This window comes from Dermacentor variabilis, chromosome 3 (assembly GCF_050947875.1).
Source record: "Dermacentor variabilis isolate Ectoservices chromosome 3, ASM5094787v1, whole genome shotgun sequence".
NCBI classification, from domain to species: domain Eukaryota; kingdom Metazoa; phylum Arthropoda; class Arachnida; order Ixodida; family Ixodidae; genus Dermacentor; species Dermacentor variabilis.
The window spans coordinates 233,133,697-233,153,294 of NC_134570.1; the positions used below are offsets into that span (position 1 = coordinate 233,133,697).

The 19,598-nt window shown below is 46.0% G+C and overlaps 1 protein-coding gene across 6 annotated transcripts in view; it reads right to left on the bottom strand.

Moving 5' to 3' along the window:
- The window catches only part of Wdr33 (WD repeat domain 33), a 236,654-nt gene that overhangs the window by 112,264 nt on the left and 104,792 nt on the right, over positions 1–19,598 (bottom strand). For all 6 annotated transcript variants that reach the window (XM_075686980.1, XM_075686982.1, XM_075686977.1 and 3 more), the window contains 3 exons: positions 12,872–12,950; positions 8,102–8,212; positions 7,360–7,454 (listed from right to left, as the gene is read on the bottom strand). In XM_075686980.1, the coding sequence (XP_075543095.1) occupies positions 7,360–7,454; positions 8,102–8,212; positions 12,872–12,950 (285 nt within the window). The remainder of the gene's footprint in view (positions 1–7,359; positions 7,455–8,101; positions 8,213–12,871; positions 12,951–19,598) is intronic.

Sequence of the window (19,598 nt, forward strand, 5' to 3'; positions counted from 1 at the left end):
CATTTGACAGTTTCACAAGTGCCGACCCTGTTGTGCTGACATGCGCAGAACTCGACAACGGCGAGATCATTCGTCAGGTTTCTGCTGCACCGCCGGACGATGACTCCGAGTCGGAAGATGACACACCGTGTGCTACGCTGCCATCGCATGAAGAGCGTGTACAAACAGTGAATGTGCTTTCAGCCACCTATAGTGACTGTACGACCCTCTCCGAGATTCAGGCTTATCTGATTGCGTGTAAACAGAACAGCATGCAATGGCGCATTCACGATTTCTTCAAGCCTACTGCCAAGCCCGAATCAATGCGTGGAAATAAAGGATTTCTTTTTTTTTCTTAATTTGCTTTTTCAGACACCTGTTTATTCGGACATTTCTGCAGTCCCCGTGAGGTCCGAATTCGGTCTGTGAGGTCCGTGAGGTCCGAACGGTCGGCGACTGTATTTCCGTGCTTGATCCCTGCAAAGTGGCCGCCTTGGATGCAGATGTTTTGCCGTCTTCTTGCTCCGCCAACTTCGTTCCTTCATCTCTCGACGACATTAACAAGATGATCGCTCCCGATCTGATCCAAGCACAAGCTGCAGATCTTTACCGTGTTTTGGCGTCCTATAGTGACATCTTCGAGTTTGATGGTCGCCCTCTAAGCCAAACATCTGTCATGGTTCATCGAATCAACACTGGTGACGCCAACCCTATACGCCGACACCCATATTGCGTATCTCATCATGAATGTCAAGTCATGCAGAACGAGGTTGACAAAATGGTTACAAAAGACGTCATCAAACCTTCGTTTAGCCCACGGGCTAAACGAAGGTTTGATGTGTCATCCCTGTTATTCTTGTGAAAAAGAAGGACGGCAGCTGGCGTTTCTGCATTGATTATTGGAGTTGGAACAAAGCAACCCATAAAGACATCTACCGCTTGCCTCACATCAATGACAGCCTCAACTGCCTTCATGGAGCCCAATATTTTTTGTCCATGCTATTGGCAGATTTCTGTCGACCCTATGGTCCACGAAAAAACTGCATTTACCGTATTTACTCGCACAATGATCGCACTTTTTTGTCAGAAAAATTGACGCAAAATCAGGAGTGCAATCATTACGCGGGTTGAATTTCCCGCGAAAAGAAAAAAATTTTGTTTTTTGTTCCGCGTTTGCTGTGGGACACCAAAACAAAAATGGCGGCCGGCGAAGCAAGCCAAACGCGCCGAACACCATTTTTTTTCTTCTTGTGAGTACATTACATGCATTGAAACAGGTTCTTCCGTATCAGTAATTAATAATATCGTTAATATTGGCAAGTATGCGGCGATAACGTAGCCATGTCCACTTCGAGGGGACAGATGGGCGCGCTTAAAGCCCCTGCATCCACGAACCACCGCCGCTTTCTTAAGTAGCGACAACCTTTGTTGAGCGCCGCCTTTTCCCCTCACACCAAATCCGCGTCCGGAATTTCCGGTTTAAAAATTTCCGGTTCCGGCGTTTCCGCTTCCTGGAGTTGCGCTGCGGGAATTTCCGCTTTGACGGCTGTTAGACGATGGTGAGATGCCCGCGCGTGCTTAGCAGTCCTGTGGCAGTCACCATAAGAAGAATGCAAAGGGGATTCCGCTGAAGTATCAGTTCGCGGTCGCTCTTTTCCAAATGCACGAAAAACGGCAGTGGTCTCCAAGCGCCCGGGCACTATATTCCACTGTACGTTGTCGCTCGTGGCACAGCCCGTCGCAGGTTGACGCGAAGCAGCGAATACGAGCAGATCGCTCGAGCAGATCAACGCGAAAGTAAACAACGCTAAAACACATAGCGTCGTTTCCACTCGGAACAGGAAACTGCAGCTACGTAAGTTCCGCTTGATGTCGGAAGCTAAGGCGGTGAGTGGGAGAGGAGCGTGGAGGAGGGCAGGTTGGCGGTATTTAACCTGGCCGGCGGAAATGTCTATGGAGGGGCTTTAGGCGCGCTTAGCTACCAGTGACACAGAAACACACGGCCAGCATTCTGCGGAAACTGCGGCATCTGTCTTCCCTACTATCCTAATACGGCACGTTTCCGCTAAGGATGGGTAAATATGTTAGCTGTGTTACAAGCGTCGGCATATGTATAGGGTACACTTTTAACGTATCAGTGTTAACATGGATACTATCGTTGCCGCTCGCGATTTGTTGCGTGCCCACGAGTGCAGATGAGAAGAATTGAAAGGCGCCTTTTTTGTTGTTGACCACAACCATTATAAAGCCTACACATAATAAAGGCAAGTTTGGTTGCAGCTTTTTTTTAGTCATGGAAGAGCGGAAAGTGATGAAAGTAATGAAATGAGGCATCTACTTAAGAATTTCCGGTGTGTGCAGACTGCTTGGTTTGTCTTGAAGAGTCGTTCGCGTAGAATTCGACAAATGGTAAGTGCAATAAATATTAGCTAGACTTTCCACACGACATATTGCTGCGGCAAGTTCGGGGTGCGATCATTACACGGGAAATAAAAAAAAATCAACTTCCGTCGACAAAATTCAGGGGTGTGATCATTATGCGAGTAAATATAGTATTACACCACATGGCCTGTACCAATTCAAGGTCATGCCATTCGGACTGTGTAATGCCCCAGCACCTTTCGAACTAATGATGGAATCTCTACCGTGGGGATATAAGTGGTCTACAGTAGAACCCCGCTGTTACGTTCCTCACTGCTGCGTTTTCCCGGCTGCTACGTCGTTTTCATCCGGTCCCGGCATAGCTTCCATAGGATTCAATGTATAAGGAACCCCGCTGTTACGTCGTAGCTGTGAAAACGTTCCCGCATGATACGTCGCAACTTAGCACCCCGAACCCGCATGGGCTGAAGTAGGCAACGCGCTCCAACCGCCATTTTGGCTTTTGACGAGTTTTGGCTGGGCTTGGCCGGGCTTGGCTATGGAACTGGCTGCAAAAAGCCGCACGCCAGTTCGAGAGGCCGCACTAAGTGGCCATTCGTGAAAAATGCTCTCACTATCATCACTGTGATTAGAGTCACCGCATGGTTGTTGGACGGGTCGACTCACGGAGGAAGGAAACTCGGGAGAGGCCCTTACGTCACTCTTTGTGAAGCAAAAGTGAAACCGGAAGTTGGCGTTGCTCGTGGCGTTGCTCCGCCTACCGGGACAGCTCTCCTCTCTTGTTTACATTTCTCCCACGCCGCGCCGCGCGCAACCGGGCTGCTCGGACGCGCGCGCTCCGCAGCAATACTAAACAGTCGTTAGCAGGTTAGCATGATTACGCCAAAGAGGGCAAAATTTCCCGCGGATATTCCTTCGTCCGTTGCCATTGCCGTGGCGCGGTGACGACGAGGAGCACGAGCCGCATGATGCCGGGCAGTGGCCAAATCCTAGCTTTGGAGAAGCCGTCGCGGCTCTAGACTTCCTCTGTCGGTACGTCGCACCTCACAGCGACGCTGACAGCAATGCGGCCTTCCAGGCTATTGAGAAACGTGTGGCGATTTCTACCGAGCGAAAGAAACGGCAAGCCATCATTCTAGGCTTTTTTAAGTCCTAAGCGCACTCTGTGGAAATAAATTGTCTATAGTTGAAGCTGCCCTTTTTTTCATTCATTTTCGGAGCTTTCCTCACTGTTGCGTTTTCCCGGCTGTTACGTTTTTTTCCCCCGGTCCGGTGAAAAACGTATGAACGGGGTTCCACTGTATCTGTCTACGCTATTTAGACGATGTCATTGTCTACTTGCCTACATTTGACAGTGACCTCACTCGTTTATCGGCCATTCTTGCTGTCTTCCGTCGAGTGAACCTTCAGCTTAACTATGCAAAGTGCCAAATACCGTATTTACATGATTGTAAGTCGATCCATTTTTTAAAATTTGAAAACCTGAAGTGGGGGGGGGGGTCAACTTACAATCGAAACTAAAACATTGCAGCTCCAAAAAAAGCGAGAGCAACGGGATCTACAACGTAGTTACAACTTTATGCTTGCTCTATGACCCCGCCCACAGCTTTTCGCTATCCTGCGTGTTTGTTCGCTTTTCGGAAGGGTTTTTCAACATTTTGAAGTGTTTTACAGTGCACGCAACATTCATGGGGAGGTAGGGGGGGGTGTCGATAGTTGATGGAAGCGCCACTGTTTCATTGGCGGTGGCGACGCTTGCGGGGAGTATCGGTAGTTCATGGAAGACCAGATACCGCTCACGGGTTTTTCTCTATAGTTTGACTGAAGGCATTGGTTCGAAACATTTGACTTGACTACCGGCCACATGCTACTTCCATGCTTCTTCCGTCATCATGAGTGCTCCAGGCCCATTAATCATTCGGCACTCGTTCACAACAGCGTTCAAGAGGGTTGCCATCCTTTACGCTGAAGAAACAAATCACTGCACAGCGGGCCACAAGTTCGATGTTTCTGAACGAGTGGTGCGAGAGTGGCGACTGTGGCGAAGTGAAATTTTCATTTGTAACGGCAAGTGAGGAATTTCCCACTTGCCGAAGTCTGGACGCTTTCCGGAGCTGTAGGCCAAGCTTGCGGCGTTTGTTGCTGAAATGCATGATCGGTCCCTGCTAGTGAAGTGTGACATGGTCATGAAACAAGCCCGGATCTTCACCTTTTATGGACCTGCTCCGCCGTGAGTACAACGAGTGGTTGGTGGCAGAAGACCGCGAACTTACGCCAACTGGACCTGTCAAAATAGCCTCCCTGATGGCTGCGTGTGGTTGGGTGCATTCGACGTGGGCTGCTGTTCGACAAGATTGTTTGCCAAATGTGGAATTTCGCTGGACGACTTCGCGCTGTGGGACCGTAGCAACACTAGTTAAGACACAAGTAGTCCAATCACCATGTCAGCTACTAATAAATTTAGTGTTATCGAATGTGCCCTCGGGTATGCTCTCTTTAATGAAGGGTACCTTGAGCCCTCCCTTGTTCACGACCCGGGGTGGATCGTGACACTGGCGACGAGGATGGGATCCTCCTGACAGCGATATGGAGGGGTCGACTAACATACTAGTCGACTTACAATCGTGTAAGTACAGTAACTATGCTCGGTCACCTTGTCAGTTCTGCTGGTGTGCAACCAGACCCCGACAAGGGGCTAGCAGAGCAACAATTTCCCATGCCGTGTTCAGCCAAAGACGTCCGGAGTTTCATAGGATTATGTTCGTACTTTTGTCGCTTTTTCCGGAACTTGCAGACATCGCCTGCGCTCTCGCTGTACTCTTGAAGAAGGACTTTCCTTTCGTGTGGGAATGCGAACAAGCAGTTTCGTTTTCTGCCCCCATCCATCTACTGACTACACCACTAATACTGGCCCGTTTTGACCCCTCATCGCCGACAGAACTTCGCACCAATGCCAGTGCTCACGGAATTGGACCTGTCCTTGGCCAAAAACAGCAGGGAAAGGAACGTGTCACCTTCTTTCATTGTCCATGTAGAACTTTTTCATCACTGAACGCGAGTGCATGGAATTAGTGTGGGCTGTCACCAAATTTAGATCTTGCTTGTTTGGCCAAACTTTTTCTGTGATTATAGACTATCATGCCCTCTGCTGGCTCTCATCGCTCAAGGATCTGTCTGGACGTCTCGGCCGCTGGGCACTACGGCTCCAAGAATACTCATTTGTTGTGCACTACAAATCTGGACGACTGCACCAAGATGCAGATTGCTTGTTACGCCACCCTGTCGATGCTCCCCACCTCCTTGACCCTGACTCAGACGCCTGCATACTGTCCATCCTTGCTTTGAATGACATCCCCGCTGAACAGCAATGAGACGCGCCTTTATGGATCATCATCGACCGTCTAACCGCTCGATCACCAGACCATTCTGTTTGCCTGTTTGATCTCAGCTCAGATGGCCCAGAGCTTCTGCTTATCCTACCTCACCATCTACGCTTCAGCGTTCTTTGCCAGCGTCATGACGGACGAACTGCCAGTCACTTAGGTGTCTCGTGTACATATGCCTGCATCCACCGTCGCTTTTTCTGGCCTGGCATGCACCGTTTCATGCACCGCTTTGTCGCTGCTTGTGAATGCTGCCAACGCCACAAGCGCCTTTAAGCACTGCCTGCAGGCCAGCCACCACCGACTGACAACCCTGCAGAGCCCTTCTTCCACCTTGGCCTTGACCTTCTAGGCCCTTTCCCTGCACCCATCTCGGAAAATAAATGGGTTGCGCTCGTGACAGACTACGCCATGCAATTCGCAGTCACCCAAGCATTGCTGACAAGCTGTTGTACAGATGTCGCTGACTTCCTCCTCAATGACGTAATTCTACATCATGGCACCCCTCGGCAGCTCCTCCCCGATTGCGAGAGGTACTTCCTCTCACGAGTGGTAGGTGACATTCTTGGTGCCTGCTCCACTGAACATAAGCTCTCGACCACTTATAATCCACAGATGAATGGACTGACCAAGCGCACCAAACACTAACTGAGATGCTGGCCATGTATTTGAAGCAGTGGCTTAGTGCAAATAAAACCATGGAAACAAGAAAGATGGACAAGGAAAAGCGCCATGTATACTTGACCTGATCACCGTGACTGGGACAGCACGTTACCATTTGTTACTTTCGCATACAATTCGTCATGGCATGACACCGCTGGATATTCACCACTTTATTTACTGTTTGTATGGGAGAGGCCTTTGCCCTGCAGTGGGCGTAACCAGGCTGATGATGATGATGATGATGACATCCTGCATTGCCCATTTGAGACTCCCTTTTCGTCGGCTCCTCCCTCGCCTACTGAATACGCCAGTGACGTCGTTGGTCGAGACCGTGCAGCTCGTCAACTTGCCCACGACCGACTCTGTGCTTCACAAGACTCCCAAAAGTCCTATTACGACAGCCGACACAGAAGTGCACACTTCACGCCTTGCGCTCTGGTCCTACTAGGGTCACCATGCTGCTGTGTTGGCCTATCAGCAAAGCTTCTCCCACGTTACACCGGGCCTTACAAGGAGCTGCGTCAACTCTGTGTTGTCAATTACGACATTATACCCCTCGGCCCTGCTTCTTCAATCTCCTCGCTACCAACTGATGCTGTTCACGTTACCCGGCTGAAGCGCTGTTGCTCTTCTCATGCCTCACTTTCATAGTAAGTGCCAAGATGGCGCTTCCGCCACCAGAGGGTGATGTTACGGAGTGATCTATATATATATACACACACGCACAAAGAGAGAGAGAGAGAGAGAGAGAGAGAGAGAGAGAGGAGGGAAGGGGTGGCTGAAAAAGCTCACTGGGTCCCTCCTCCCACCTTCCCCCTCCTGGAATAATTAGAACACTGCACCATACAGTTTGGGTTATACATGTTTTTTTCTTCTTGGCATCCTTGAATCAATAAGGATCTACCACACAAAGGCACAGAAACAAAAGATGCAACAGCAATTGCGAACGCACCATATTCTCCAGTGTCATCTAGCCCTCTGGGTAGAGTGTTGAGGTTGTACTTGTCCCGCATTTTGTCCCCAGGTCGATTGCGTGTCCAGAACTTGCTGTAAAGGGACAAGGGGGCGAGTGACATACACTGGACTACAACAAGAGAATGGCGACTGTGGGTGGTACTCTCCAAGCCTGCTCTAGGTCCACAACAGAAAATTGCAAAAATTAGCAATTTCCCAAGTTGTACAAAAAATTCAATTTCTGTAACACAGTAGCAGGCTTCAAATTCAAATGGTATCTATTTGCAATATGTAGCTAAATATTTCACAAATATTTTACGCAGAAATTCAAGCAAGAAATTCAGACTTATGATAAATATTTTAATTAGGATAATTAGTGTTCCTCAGGCAACATGGCCATTTTGTTGCTGTCATTGTCCCTGGAAGACACCTTGTAGCCTACACTGAGCTCCCCTATATCAGAGTTCATAAGAAGTTTCTGAATTTCTTCAAAAAATTGAGCAAGCTTTTTGCACACACTTGCCATGTCAGAAAGCAAGAGACACGAGCAACATAGACAGTCTATAAGTTCTTACGTGCCATCTGTCACATGAAAACAAAACCTACCGTAAAATTTTAGCTTAAACAATTTCTGAGTAGACTGTGCAGCCAGCGTATTTCGAATTTCCTCAAGACGGTTGGGGGACTCGGAGGCACTGCTGCCAATCAGAAGGTCAACTTGCAATGCAGTAAAGTACAACCTTGTGTGGTCGTTGGACCCAGAGCAGAGGATGTGTCCCAATGGGTGCCAGGCCAGAGACCAGACACACGAGTCGTGAGCATTCTCCATAGCACCCACTTCCTTGTCAGCCCTGCATAGAGTGTAACAGAAGGTGTGCCGTGCCTTTCATCCTGTTTCATGTCCACTGCAGGACAAACACCTCTTTCTAATCACTTCTGTCAGCCTAGCTTCATCACATGCCTGCACTAACTGCATTGCACCACCTCTGCTGTTTTTTTACTGTGTTTCCTTTTTATTGGCAGATGTTGTGCTGCTCCAGTAGACCAATACGAATGTGTCCTATGCATTACATGACCATGCCAAGTCTAAGAGAGTGATTTAAATGAATGCCTTCACTATTTACAATGAGACAAACAAATAAATACACAATAATTACACCGGCATAATTTTTCAAGGTAGTCCATTTGATATGCACCGCCTGTATTCCAAAGCTTTGGTGGTGCATGGATTCCTAGTGAGAAGATATTTTTTATTTTTTATTTTTATTTGCACACACTGCAGCCCCTGCTGGGGCTATAGCAGGAGTGGATAATACAATACAAGAAAGAAATACAATAGGCAACAAAGAAAGTTTAGGCGTAGTGTTGAGGGAGTACAGACAAGAATTCATTTAATGGGAGAGAACGGTTGGTTCCTGGTAGCGAATTCCATGTTTCAATTGTTTCAATTGTTTCAATTTTCTTTTGGCTGTGACTGCAGCCACTCGCAAGTTGAGGTTTTTGCCTCCCAACAACTTCAAAAGTGTTTTCATTCCTCACTACACGAAGGCCTCCTCCACAGAAGTTGCAGCGCATTTAAACTTTATTCCTTCATTCATTCATACCTCAAATACCCCATTTGGGATTTTACGTGAGGGGTGGGGATAGCCTACTTGTAGATTTGCTGCACAGACACACATTAATTTCTTTCACCTTGTAATGAATTTCAACAGGTTTAACACCTTTGCTTCTAGAAAAAGCTCATCACTCATCAACTTCTCTAAAATAATTCATTAACATTTTCATGCAAATACATTTGTAAAAGAGCTTCGGCATTGTTCCTGTCGCATTGCATAGACAATGCCACCTTGATAATTGACAGTTATGATACAGTTACACACATCCTATAAAGCAGTAAGGAAACAACTTGGGCATGAGCAACCTCTGCACAGCTGTTACACACTGCAACGCTCGTATTCAGTGTTTTCCATCTTTCAGTGTACAGTTAAATCTCTATATAACTATATAAACTTCAGGGGCCCCCGGCAAATTGCTCATTATTCTCAAAGGTTGTTATAGTAAAAGACTTAAAATTAACCATGCCAACCATCAAGCATAAGTTGTCACAGTATGAGCTATCCCTGAAAACATCACTGTTGGCTCTCAGCCCGCGCTGTTGCCATTTTCCATAGTTTACGCTGCCACACACCACCAAGGCACCATACAGCAAGAGTGGCGCGCACAAAAAAAGACGCTCATGCGGAGAAAACCACCGAAAAAGAGGAAGCTCCTTGTTGCCTCCTAAGCACAATGCTTCTTTTTGTTTATTTGTTTTTCATATTCCTTGCGGAGGACACTGAAAATGTCTTGCTTGAGGTGGACACCTGTACTATTCAAAGTCGAAGTGTGTGTAAACGACACCGTCCAGAAAGTGCAGAGTGTTATCGTGTGGCATTGCCACGAGCATGGAGGTTAAGTTTCTACGTGTGCGTAGCTGGTACAATCACAAAAAACGCGAATGAAGCAAGAGATGCTGAGAGACGCGCCTCCGTTGCTAGGCGACACTTGTTCGGGCGAAGCATGCACTTGCAAAACCCAATGCTTTGTAACCTCTGCAATAGAGAGAAAAAGAAAGGGTCCCGTCCCACATTTTTCTCTTCCGGCGCCATCTGAAGTTTCCGAACCCAAGCGCCACGGCGTCCACTTTCTGCACCTTGTTGTCTGCTAGCCAACTGTTCCGGCTGGCTGCCGTGAAGGATACACTGGAGTCTAAGAATCTCCATATTTCGGAATATTAATTCGTAGTACTGACGCGTTCTTAACATAATACAGAAACTGAATCACGATCATTATTCTGAAAAGTTCAGGACTCTGAAGTTTGTACTAGTACTGAAATATTTTTACACTGAAACCTTAAGCAGTCATTAGGGGATTTCTGCAATGTTTGTTCATCTGAAAGGTTCACTAATCTGGTGTTTCTAGTAATGAGGTTTCACTGTACAACCAACAAACCAGTGTTTAACACCTTATTCTTATGTGGCACATATTACACTTAAGTTACAGTTAGGAAATTAGAAAATTCACAGGTGTTAGTTGGTATCGGTTGGCGCAGGACAGGGGTAATTGGAGATTGCAGGGAGAGGCCTTTGTCCTGCACTGGACATAAAATAGGCTGCTGCTGATGATGATGACGACACATAGCAGGCCAGGCTGTATTACCGCACTCACAGAATGGCTTACTGTAGCGAGAACACGGGATAATTCCAAGTGCAGACAGAAAAGTTTCGCGTTCCTCATTTTTGTTTGCCTATTTTGGATCCATAATTAAGTACAGCCTTGATTTTTTTAGAGTGCCACAAATAATTACAACACCTTTTACACGACCAACTCAAAACACGAGTCAAGCATAGCATGGCTTCGGACATGAAAAGAAGCCTGATTACGTCACTGAAAGCAGATGTGGTGGTCCCATGTTATGAAAAACAACTCGAGGGCTTATTCACAATGGTGACTGACAGTGTTCACGTGACCAACCGTGACTGGTGACCAAGGAGCGAGTCACAGCGACTGATATTCACACCGGCAAGCATGCCCGTAAACAGAGCCGAAATGCTTCGTGATTTATGCCGTCTGCTTGCACCGCCATCGCCATGTAAAACTGTGCAACATAAGCAGCTGCGTGTAAAGCAATCCTGTTCCTGCACCGCCGACTGTTCAGGTTGTCATGGGATCGCACCTGCACTGCTGCAACGGAAAAACCCAGCCGAGAGCTACTGAACCAAAACAGTTGCTTTTCAACCAAAGGTGACCATATGTGATTATATGCGACCAATCGCTCTGCAACTTCAGTGTACTAGAACATTTGCGACAAACTTGGTCGTGCGACCTCTGCAAGCTGCCAGTGTGAATGAGTCTGCCTGTTGGCCCGGTGCTGTGTTACACAATGACCATGTTGCCGAAAGCTGTCAAATTGGCCCTTCCAATTGTGTACGTCTCTTTTCGTGTCTACTGCTGCTTTTTCTCGTTAAAATTGCACAACAGGTTTGTACTTTTCACTGTTATCATCCCGATCATTCACTGTAACACTTCTTTGCACTGTTACTTGCATGGTTTGTCAAGAAAAAAATCTTTAGGTTGCCTTCGTCGGTGTCATTCACAGCGAGTGATGTCCAACATATGGCGGCTATGACATGACCTGATCCCTTCCGGCATTTGCAATATGTCAAAGCACTGACAAAGGAGGCGAGTGGTGAAACCAAGTGGCATTATATTGAATGATTGGGGCCATAGGATGCAAATTTGCTGTTAAATTTGATCAAGAACAAAGGAGTTGTGAATAATGTCTCCACATTTGCAATCAGATAAAATGAGACTTGCAGAATTTACCTACACAGAAGAGAAACAATTAAAAAAAAATTGCTTTCATAACGAAGCCGGTGCACTGTCGTTGCCATTTGTGCTTCATTTTTTTTTTTATTTTGCAATATGTACCCGTAAAGGCACCTGAAGGGGTATTACATAGGAGGGACAGATACGTACATGAAATGGTGCGAGCTTTGTGCGTTACAGAATCCAGTTATACAAAATAATGACATGTAGCAAAATACACAAATAAAACAAAATACAAATGGCCACAGATACCAAGCACACAAGGGGGTATTCTCGAGTGATCACTTCTAGAGATAGTAATATCGCTTTCGCTTTTTTGTGACTCTGCACCAGCCTTGACGAAATGTGAATCCGAGAGCGTCCCTGGCACTCTGCATAGATAGCAAGCATGGCGCAACGCCAGGGAGCATGTTGTGGGCCGTATAAGCCGACACACGAAATCTCGCAAAAGTGGTATGTAGTCTCTCTGAAAGCGGTCGTAGTCAAGCAAAAAATGAGCCCACAGCAATCTTCAAGGAAACATGCTCTGCCGTCATCTCACGATGGAAACGATGGTAAGCCGTTGCCAACGCTGCAAACATGATTTTGGTTTTGTATGTGATTTTAATGCACATGCAATTTTCGGACCCATTTTTTCCCAGAATCTAGGAGCATGTTACATTCGTGCAAATGGGGCACCTAGCAACTCGGTCACACAAGTAGCCCTACAATTGTCAGTTAAAACACAAGGACGGAGGCTAGCACTAGAATCACTTTTATTTTTTGTAAAGATATCAGCCCACAGTGAAGAGGAGAGATGAAGAAGCGCAATCAACTAGCCCAGCAACTAGTCTTGTTGGACTATGTCGCTGTAATCTATTCACTAAGGCTAGGTTAAAAGTGCGGTCAAATCAAATGACAACCACCAATATCTTTCGGAGACCAAATTGCCCAAATGAAGCACAGTCCTGAATACCGGCATGTCTATGCACAAACCATACAGGGCCTTTGTGTGTGTATCATTTTCTGGGCACAGCTTGGCTAAATGCACAAACAACAATTACCCTGGCTGTTGGAAGGCTCAGCGTACCTTCCCACAGACCTGGATTCACAGAGACCACGTTGCCGTCGCCTCACAAACTGCTGCCCACACGTGCACTCACCCAACCATCCAGAACATGACGGCACCGTCAGAACCGCCACTGGCAAACAGGCACTCGTGGATTGGGTGCCATGCCAAGCCTGTAAATACAAATCACAATGCAAATGCAAAAAATTACTCGCTCTCCCGTAATCAAGAGTACATGTAAGCATGAAATGGCAACAGGCAAAGTAGATTGGTGGAGATGATACTAGCCACAATATTAAAATGGGTGTAGTACATGTTCACAACGGCACACCCCGCCACACCGCAATGCCCCACGCCATACTGTGCACTGGTCTATGTGGGCACAATACTTTCTCGTCACAGACAGGGCCTCATTGCAAGCCTCGTCTTGGTCCAACGGCCATCCGTGGCATGCCGGACGCTACCAGCTTAGGCGCTGCCGGGCTGCCGGACCCGTTGCAGGCCTTGCGGACTGCTGGCATCGAAAAGAGCACAGGCAAATCTGTCTCACCGTGTAAAGATGACAATCAAATGTATAGTGCCCTGTATCTGCATTCTGAAATGTCGGTATTGGAAATGACAAATAAAACTTGAGCATACTAGAACTTACAGCTTGAGTGATATTGTGAACGAACATTAGGAAGAACTCGGACGCAATATTTTTTGTAAGTCGTTTGGGAGTAACTAGAGTATGTAATGTGGTCCTGTACAAAGGGTGGGGAGATTTCGTTTTGTTCCCACAACTTGCCCGGATGTTCTCGTTTCAGTGCCCGGATGATGGCTCTGGCTTTTGGCTCAAGGTCACTTGAAGGTCACTGACAACGGGAGCTAAAAGCATGTCATGCTTAATACAAAAGGAACAGTCATGTGACCAGTGACATTCTCAAGGCTGTCCCCCTCCCTCTTTCAGCTGCCTCGTGTCGCTGGTGCATTGATGCCACTACAATGTGCACAGTGGTACTTACAAGAACAGAAATTATGACAAGTTTGTACACATGTACAAAAGAATCGCACCGTGTGTGTTAGCCAGCCTTCGATAGCCCTACTAAACAGTAAAATAGAATCCCTTGAAAAATCATGTCTACCCTTGTGCAGGCGCATGAGCGGTGACGCCCGTTTTTGCTTCCGCATTTGGTTTCTCTCTCTCTCTTCCGAGGGCGCAGCCGTGTGGTCCCGAATGTTTTCATGCTTTGAAGGTGTGCCATGATTTGCCATTTTGTTTTCAACTTACTGTGAAGGCAGGTAAAAAGAGTGCCTCTCGTCAGGAACAAACTTTAGTTTGAAGCTTGTTCTGTCATTTTATCCCATATCGTCATCTTCCTTGCACTATTTCCTTGCACAATGGTTCTACAAGAATGCTCAACTTTAATAAAATAAGGGACATTGCATACTTCAAGGAATATACCGACATGGCATATTCGGCTTGTCATGTGTGCTTTTTTTTTTGTGGGTGGTAAATTAATGGTCATGCCTTCTCAGCCTTAGAAAGATACTAGCAAGAGCTAGGGTAATTTAAACAATTTGCTATATGTGTTTGTACTAACCAGTTTCAGTTTCAATACCAAAATACATTATGACGTCGCAATACACCCACTCGCTGCGGCTGTCACGTGTGAGCACAGTCGGAAGAAACGAGTGCAGCACCCTTATTCCTTTTTTCTAAAAAGCAACACCATCGTACCTAGCCATGTTGTTGCATAGCATCAGTAGATTTCACACGTGTCATGATGTTACAGTAATGTGATGGCACCATGCCCCTACCAACTCCAGTATCAAATCATATGATATCGTATAAGCATTTTCCAACGTTCACCTTGCTAAGTGTTATCCTTTTATGTGCCATAAACATATGATAAAGCTGCATCACGGAACCTCAAAATGGAGAAGGCAGACACAGAGTTCAGTCCACCACTTCTTGTGCATGTGTATATTGTTCACATCATGACCATGAATCAATCCATGAAAGGTAACTCGCAATTTATAGGTTGGCCAATCGCCATTGCTAACACTTTCTGCCCGTGGGAAAAGCAGTGGTTTTCAGGCAGTCTAGTAAACATTTTTTTCCTCTGACAGTGCATGCTTTATACTTAGTGTATAGCATCAAACTGTACAGGAAGAAATTCTCTTTCCTACGGTGCCAGCCCCAAATAACATGTTTAATAAACGACTACACAAAAATATATCTACCCAGAAATTTTGTAATGAAAAAGAAAAAGTAATATAAAAACATCAATGTTGCTTCACACAGAGAGAACACAGAAAAAATGAGGGGCCATTCCACGCTGTGAAGCTGCTATGGTGGTGTAATTCATGTTGTTATGCAACTATATAGATAGTTATATAAGTATATGTCATTTACGTAAAGTACAAATAAATACACAATCATTTGTTGTCTCCTTATCTTGTCATCCAAGTGATCATGGCCTTGTGGTGGTCGCTGTGACACACCGCCAACGGCTCTTTTTCACGATGCCACTCCGGAGACGCAGGTGCCGCTAGCACAGCTGCAACGGAGCACCGTTCAAACGCAGGTGGCTGTTAAGCCAAGCCTCAACAATATGTGTTGATCAGGGCGCTGTCCAAAGGAGTGCACAAGGCAAAACATGTTTGTCTGTAATTTGCAATTGAGCATACTTCTTAGCCAATTAGCTGAATAAAGCCTGGAAGTTTGTTCTAGCGGACAGACAAAGGGGCTGTCCATTTCCCTCCCGTAGAAGCCCATGTGTTGACAGCAGACAGGATTTTCATAACTTTTACAACTTCACCGTCAGCTACGTAATTAGGTAATGTAAATGAAACTCTGTGTAATGTTGGAGTTGCCTTAGCGGCTAATTGTTACATATTTTGTTTCGGCATAGTCTGAATGAAACAAGAGTTACAGCCGTTTGCTGTAACCATACTCCATCAGTAGATGCCTATGTACTGACAGCAGACAGGAATTCTGTAAAGCTTAAAACTTCACTGTGAACCAATTATGACAAGTAACGATGTAACGATAGAGCCGTCTTTGATAGAGTCTTTCAATATGATATTTTTCAAGATACCTACATTAGATGGAGAGTTATTAGAGCATTCGCATGAAAGTTGGCTTTGCCACAAGGCATTTTCTGTTCGCCACCAGAATTTTTCCAGAGGGTAGCCATAGACAGCATCACTGTAAAATATTTAGGCATATACATTGTCAACGCAAGAGATCTGTAATATTCCAGCAAATATCGGCTTACTATGTAAGCAATTCCCTGAGATATATACAAAAGCATTGGTACTTGTGATTAGCTCTACCCCAGTGCAAAAGTCAATGCCAGGCCGTCTTTTGGCCCAAAACTCAACTCCTCGTATGGCGATCCTAATTGAAGGATGTCAACACCCTGGAGATAAGAACTGTGACCTACAGAAGATGCAGGATATCTCTATATCAGCCTATGGCAGCAATGAGACAGTTTGGAGAAGAAAGCAAAACTCTGTGCCGAAAGCCGAGGAACTGAAGTTGCCTTCCACGTCAGTGCTGCGCTATCGTTAAGAAACTCGCACAGAGATGCATCACAATGAGCAGAAATGCGATACTTCCGTGGGAGAGTGGCGCACAAGATCTATGCCATCTTGGGAACTAAGAACATGTGTGACCCCGACTATGCCTGCCTTCCTGTCTTTACGTGTATTCCTGCTTCCTCTTCCAACTATGCCTGAGCTCTGGAGGTACCTTAAATATCAATGCACAGTGGAAAAGGGAAACAGAAAAGTTGAAACTGAAGAAATGGTTTCGTTCAACGCCTTAGATGGCACCAGTTGTCCAAGAGCGCTCGAAGAGTGGCAAAATATGCATGTGCAACCATCGACAGCAAGCTATCGTTGGGAATAGGTATGGGCAAAAAAGTAGTAATTAGACTTCTCCCAGCTAATGTATTTGTGTGCCTGCATTCACTTGTCATTACATCAACTAGTTGCCCTTGCATGCAAGTGAAAAATGTTCAACTTGCTAGATTCAAAGTGCCCATGTGATTGTTAATATGCAATGCCCTCAGTTGAAATGGCCATGTGTGTGTCTGCATCCATTTGTCAGCATCTGCTCCTTACAGTAGTGGTTCAAGCATGCTATTTGAGTGATGAGTTTTCTTCTTAGTGCCCAAACCACCTGGTAGTGGCACATTCTGCCTGCTGCTGACCATTGGTAGCACCTTCTTTCATTTGTCTGAGCTTATCTTGTAACTGGCTATAGGCGAGCTCAAAGTGCTGGGAACCCTTAGGTTCATTTGATTTGCCTGCACCATGTCAACTAGTTCAGGCAGCGGCACACTTCACTGATGGTTTCAGTGGTGTGCAAACGTGGTATCCTCTGCATGGCGTCAAAAAGTGCAGACAGGCCGTTTTCCCGAACTTCCTGCACCGCTGGAATGATGTCTGTGCTGGGGCTGCCGCAGCACACAACTTCTCCAGAGCCATGGCGGCAGACAGCGTTACAAGAAATCGCCAACGACAGCACCCACGTCCACAAGAGAAGCCAGTATATTCACACATGGCCCTTGAACGTGTCCTGCCCAGGTTGCAAAGGCACCTGAACATGAATTCAAGGTAGCTTCTTACCACCCCTGCTACACCTAGACAGGCAACATTATGCAAATAGAAGTGAGGCGTGCAGACAGGACACAAGAGTAGAGAAGTGGACAACACAAACGCCGACTATCAACTGAAGGGAGCACTGAGGCGAAAAAAAGAAAGAAGACACAAAACACATCTGCGCATGCTCAGGAATGGTAACACCGCGTGTCAATCGGGTACACGTGCCAGTCTACGTGAGAGATAACTGTTAAGGCACTTAATCTCTTCCTTATTTAAAGTAATCGAAGGCTGACTCACGCACGCACTTCCACCATTATAGATATGCCATGCCTCTACCATAAGACGCGTATCTTCATTCTTACGCCTGTACAATATCGCCATTCATCTAACTCTGGTGTGCAGTTACAATCTCGGCAATGTAGCGAAAGATTAGAAGGTGATCCACCGTTTAACGACCTTTTATGTTCCATTAACCTCTGATCGATACACCGTCCCGTTTGCCCTACGTAGAACTGTCCACAGCTAAGGGGAATTTTATAAACCACACCTATACGACAGTCAGTAAAACTGTTGTTCTTATTGTGCTTTACTGGACAAATATCTGTTCGTTTTTTGCCTTTTACCCGCTCCTCTTTATTCTGTACGGCAGCGCATATCTTACCTAGCTTATTGGGAGCAGTGAAAGCAACATTAACATCATATCTACTAGCAACTTTTTTAAGCCTGTGCGACACTGAATGAATATACGGAATAGCCACTACTCTTTTTTTGCTACTACTGCTTTCTGTAATCACGTCCGTCCCTCTCGAAACCGACTTCTTTAGGCGCTCAGCCACAGTGGCCACCACTACACTAGGATAACCTGCTTCTAATAGGCTCCGGACCTGCGCATTAAAACTGGTGCTGGTGCATGCAGGATCTGGTGAGGGAAGACTTAAGGCACGACATGGCAATTCCGTTTTTTACTAATTTAGAATGCTTGGATTGAAAGTTTAGCAACGGCTTCGAAGATCTTCGGGAGTACTGCCAACAAACATGATTTTGTTCGAAGATCAAGGAAATGTCAAGAAACTGAATTACGCGTCGCTGAGGAAATTCCTTTGTAAACTTTAATCCTCCCCCATAAAGATTAAATTGCTCACTTACTCAGGTAGCAGCGGAATCGAATTCTTCCCTATTGCAGAAAATCAGGTAATCATCAACGTAACGAAATATCTTGATAACGCTACCACCTAATGCTATCTCTAAGCAATTGACGCCATCTCTCCACCCAATCAGCGTCGACTTCAAATACATTGAAAGAATTTCTAGAAAAGCTTCCGTGGAAACACCGCATCTGTCAATAAATGATGGCGTTTTTCTGCAGAAATCGGGCATTTGTATTGGTTCAAAGGTTGCCCCTATTCTTAGCAACATTTACCTGAGTAAGGTAGACAACTGCTTAGAGAAAGCATTAGGTGATAGCGTTATCAAGATATTTCGTTACGTTGATGATTACCTGATTTTCTGCAATAGGGAAGAATCCGATTCCGCTGCTACCTGAGTAAGTGAGCAATTTAATCTTTATGGGGGAGGATTAAAGTTTACCAAGGAATTTCCTCAGCGACGCGTCATTCAGTTTCTTGACATTTTCTTGATCTTCAAACAAAATCATGTTTGTTGGCAGTACTCCCGAAGATCTTCGAAGCCGTTGCTAAACTTTCAATCCAAGCATTCTAGATTAGTAAAAAACGGAATTGCCGTGTCGTGCCTTAAGTCTTCTCTCTCCAGATCCTGCATGCACAAATTGAGCGCCAGTTTTAATGCGCAGGTCCGGCGCCTATTAGAAGCAGGCTATCCTAGTGTAGCGGTGGCCACTGTGGCTAAGCGCCTAAAGAAGTCGGTTTCGAGAGGGACGGACGTGATTACAGAAAGCAGTAGTAGCAAAAAAAGAGTAGTGGCTATTCCGTATATTCCTTCAGTGCCGCACAGGCTTAAAAAAGTTGCTAGTAGATATGATGTTAATGTTGCTTTCACTGCTCCCAATAAGCTAGGTAAGATATGCGCTGCCGTACAGAATAAAGAGGAGCGGGTAAAAGGCATAAAACGAACAGATATTTGTCCAGTAAAGCACAATAAGAACAACAGTTTTACTGACTGTCGTATGGGTGTGGTTTATAACATTCCCCTTAGCTGTGGCCAGTTCTACGTAGGGCAAACGGGACGGTGTATCAATCAGAGGCGAA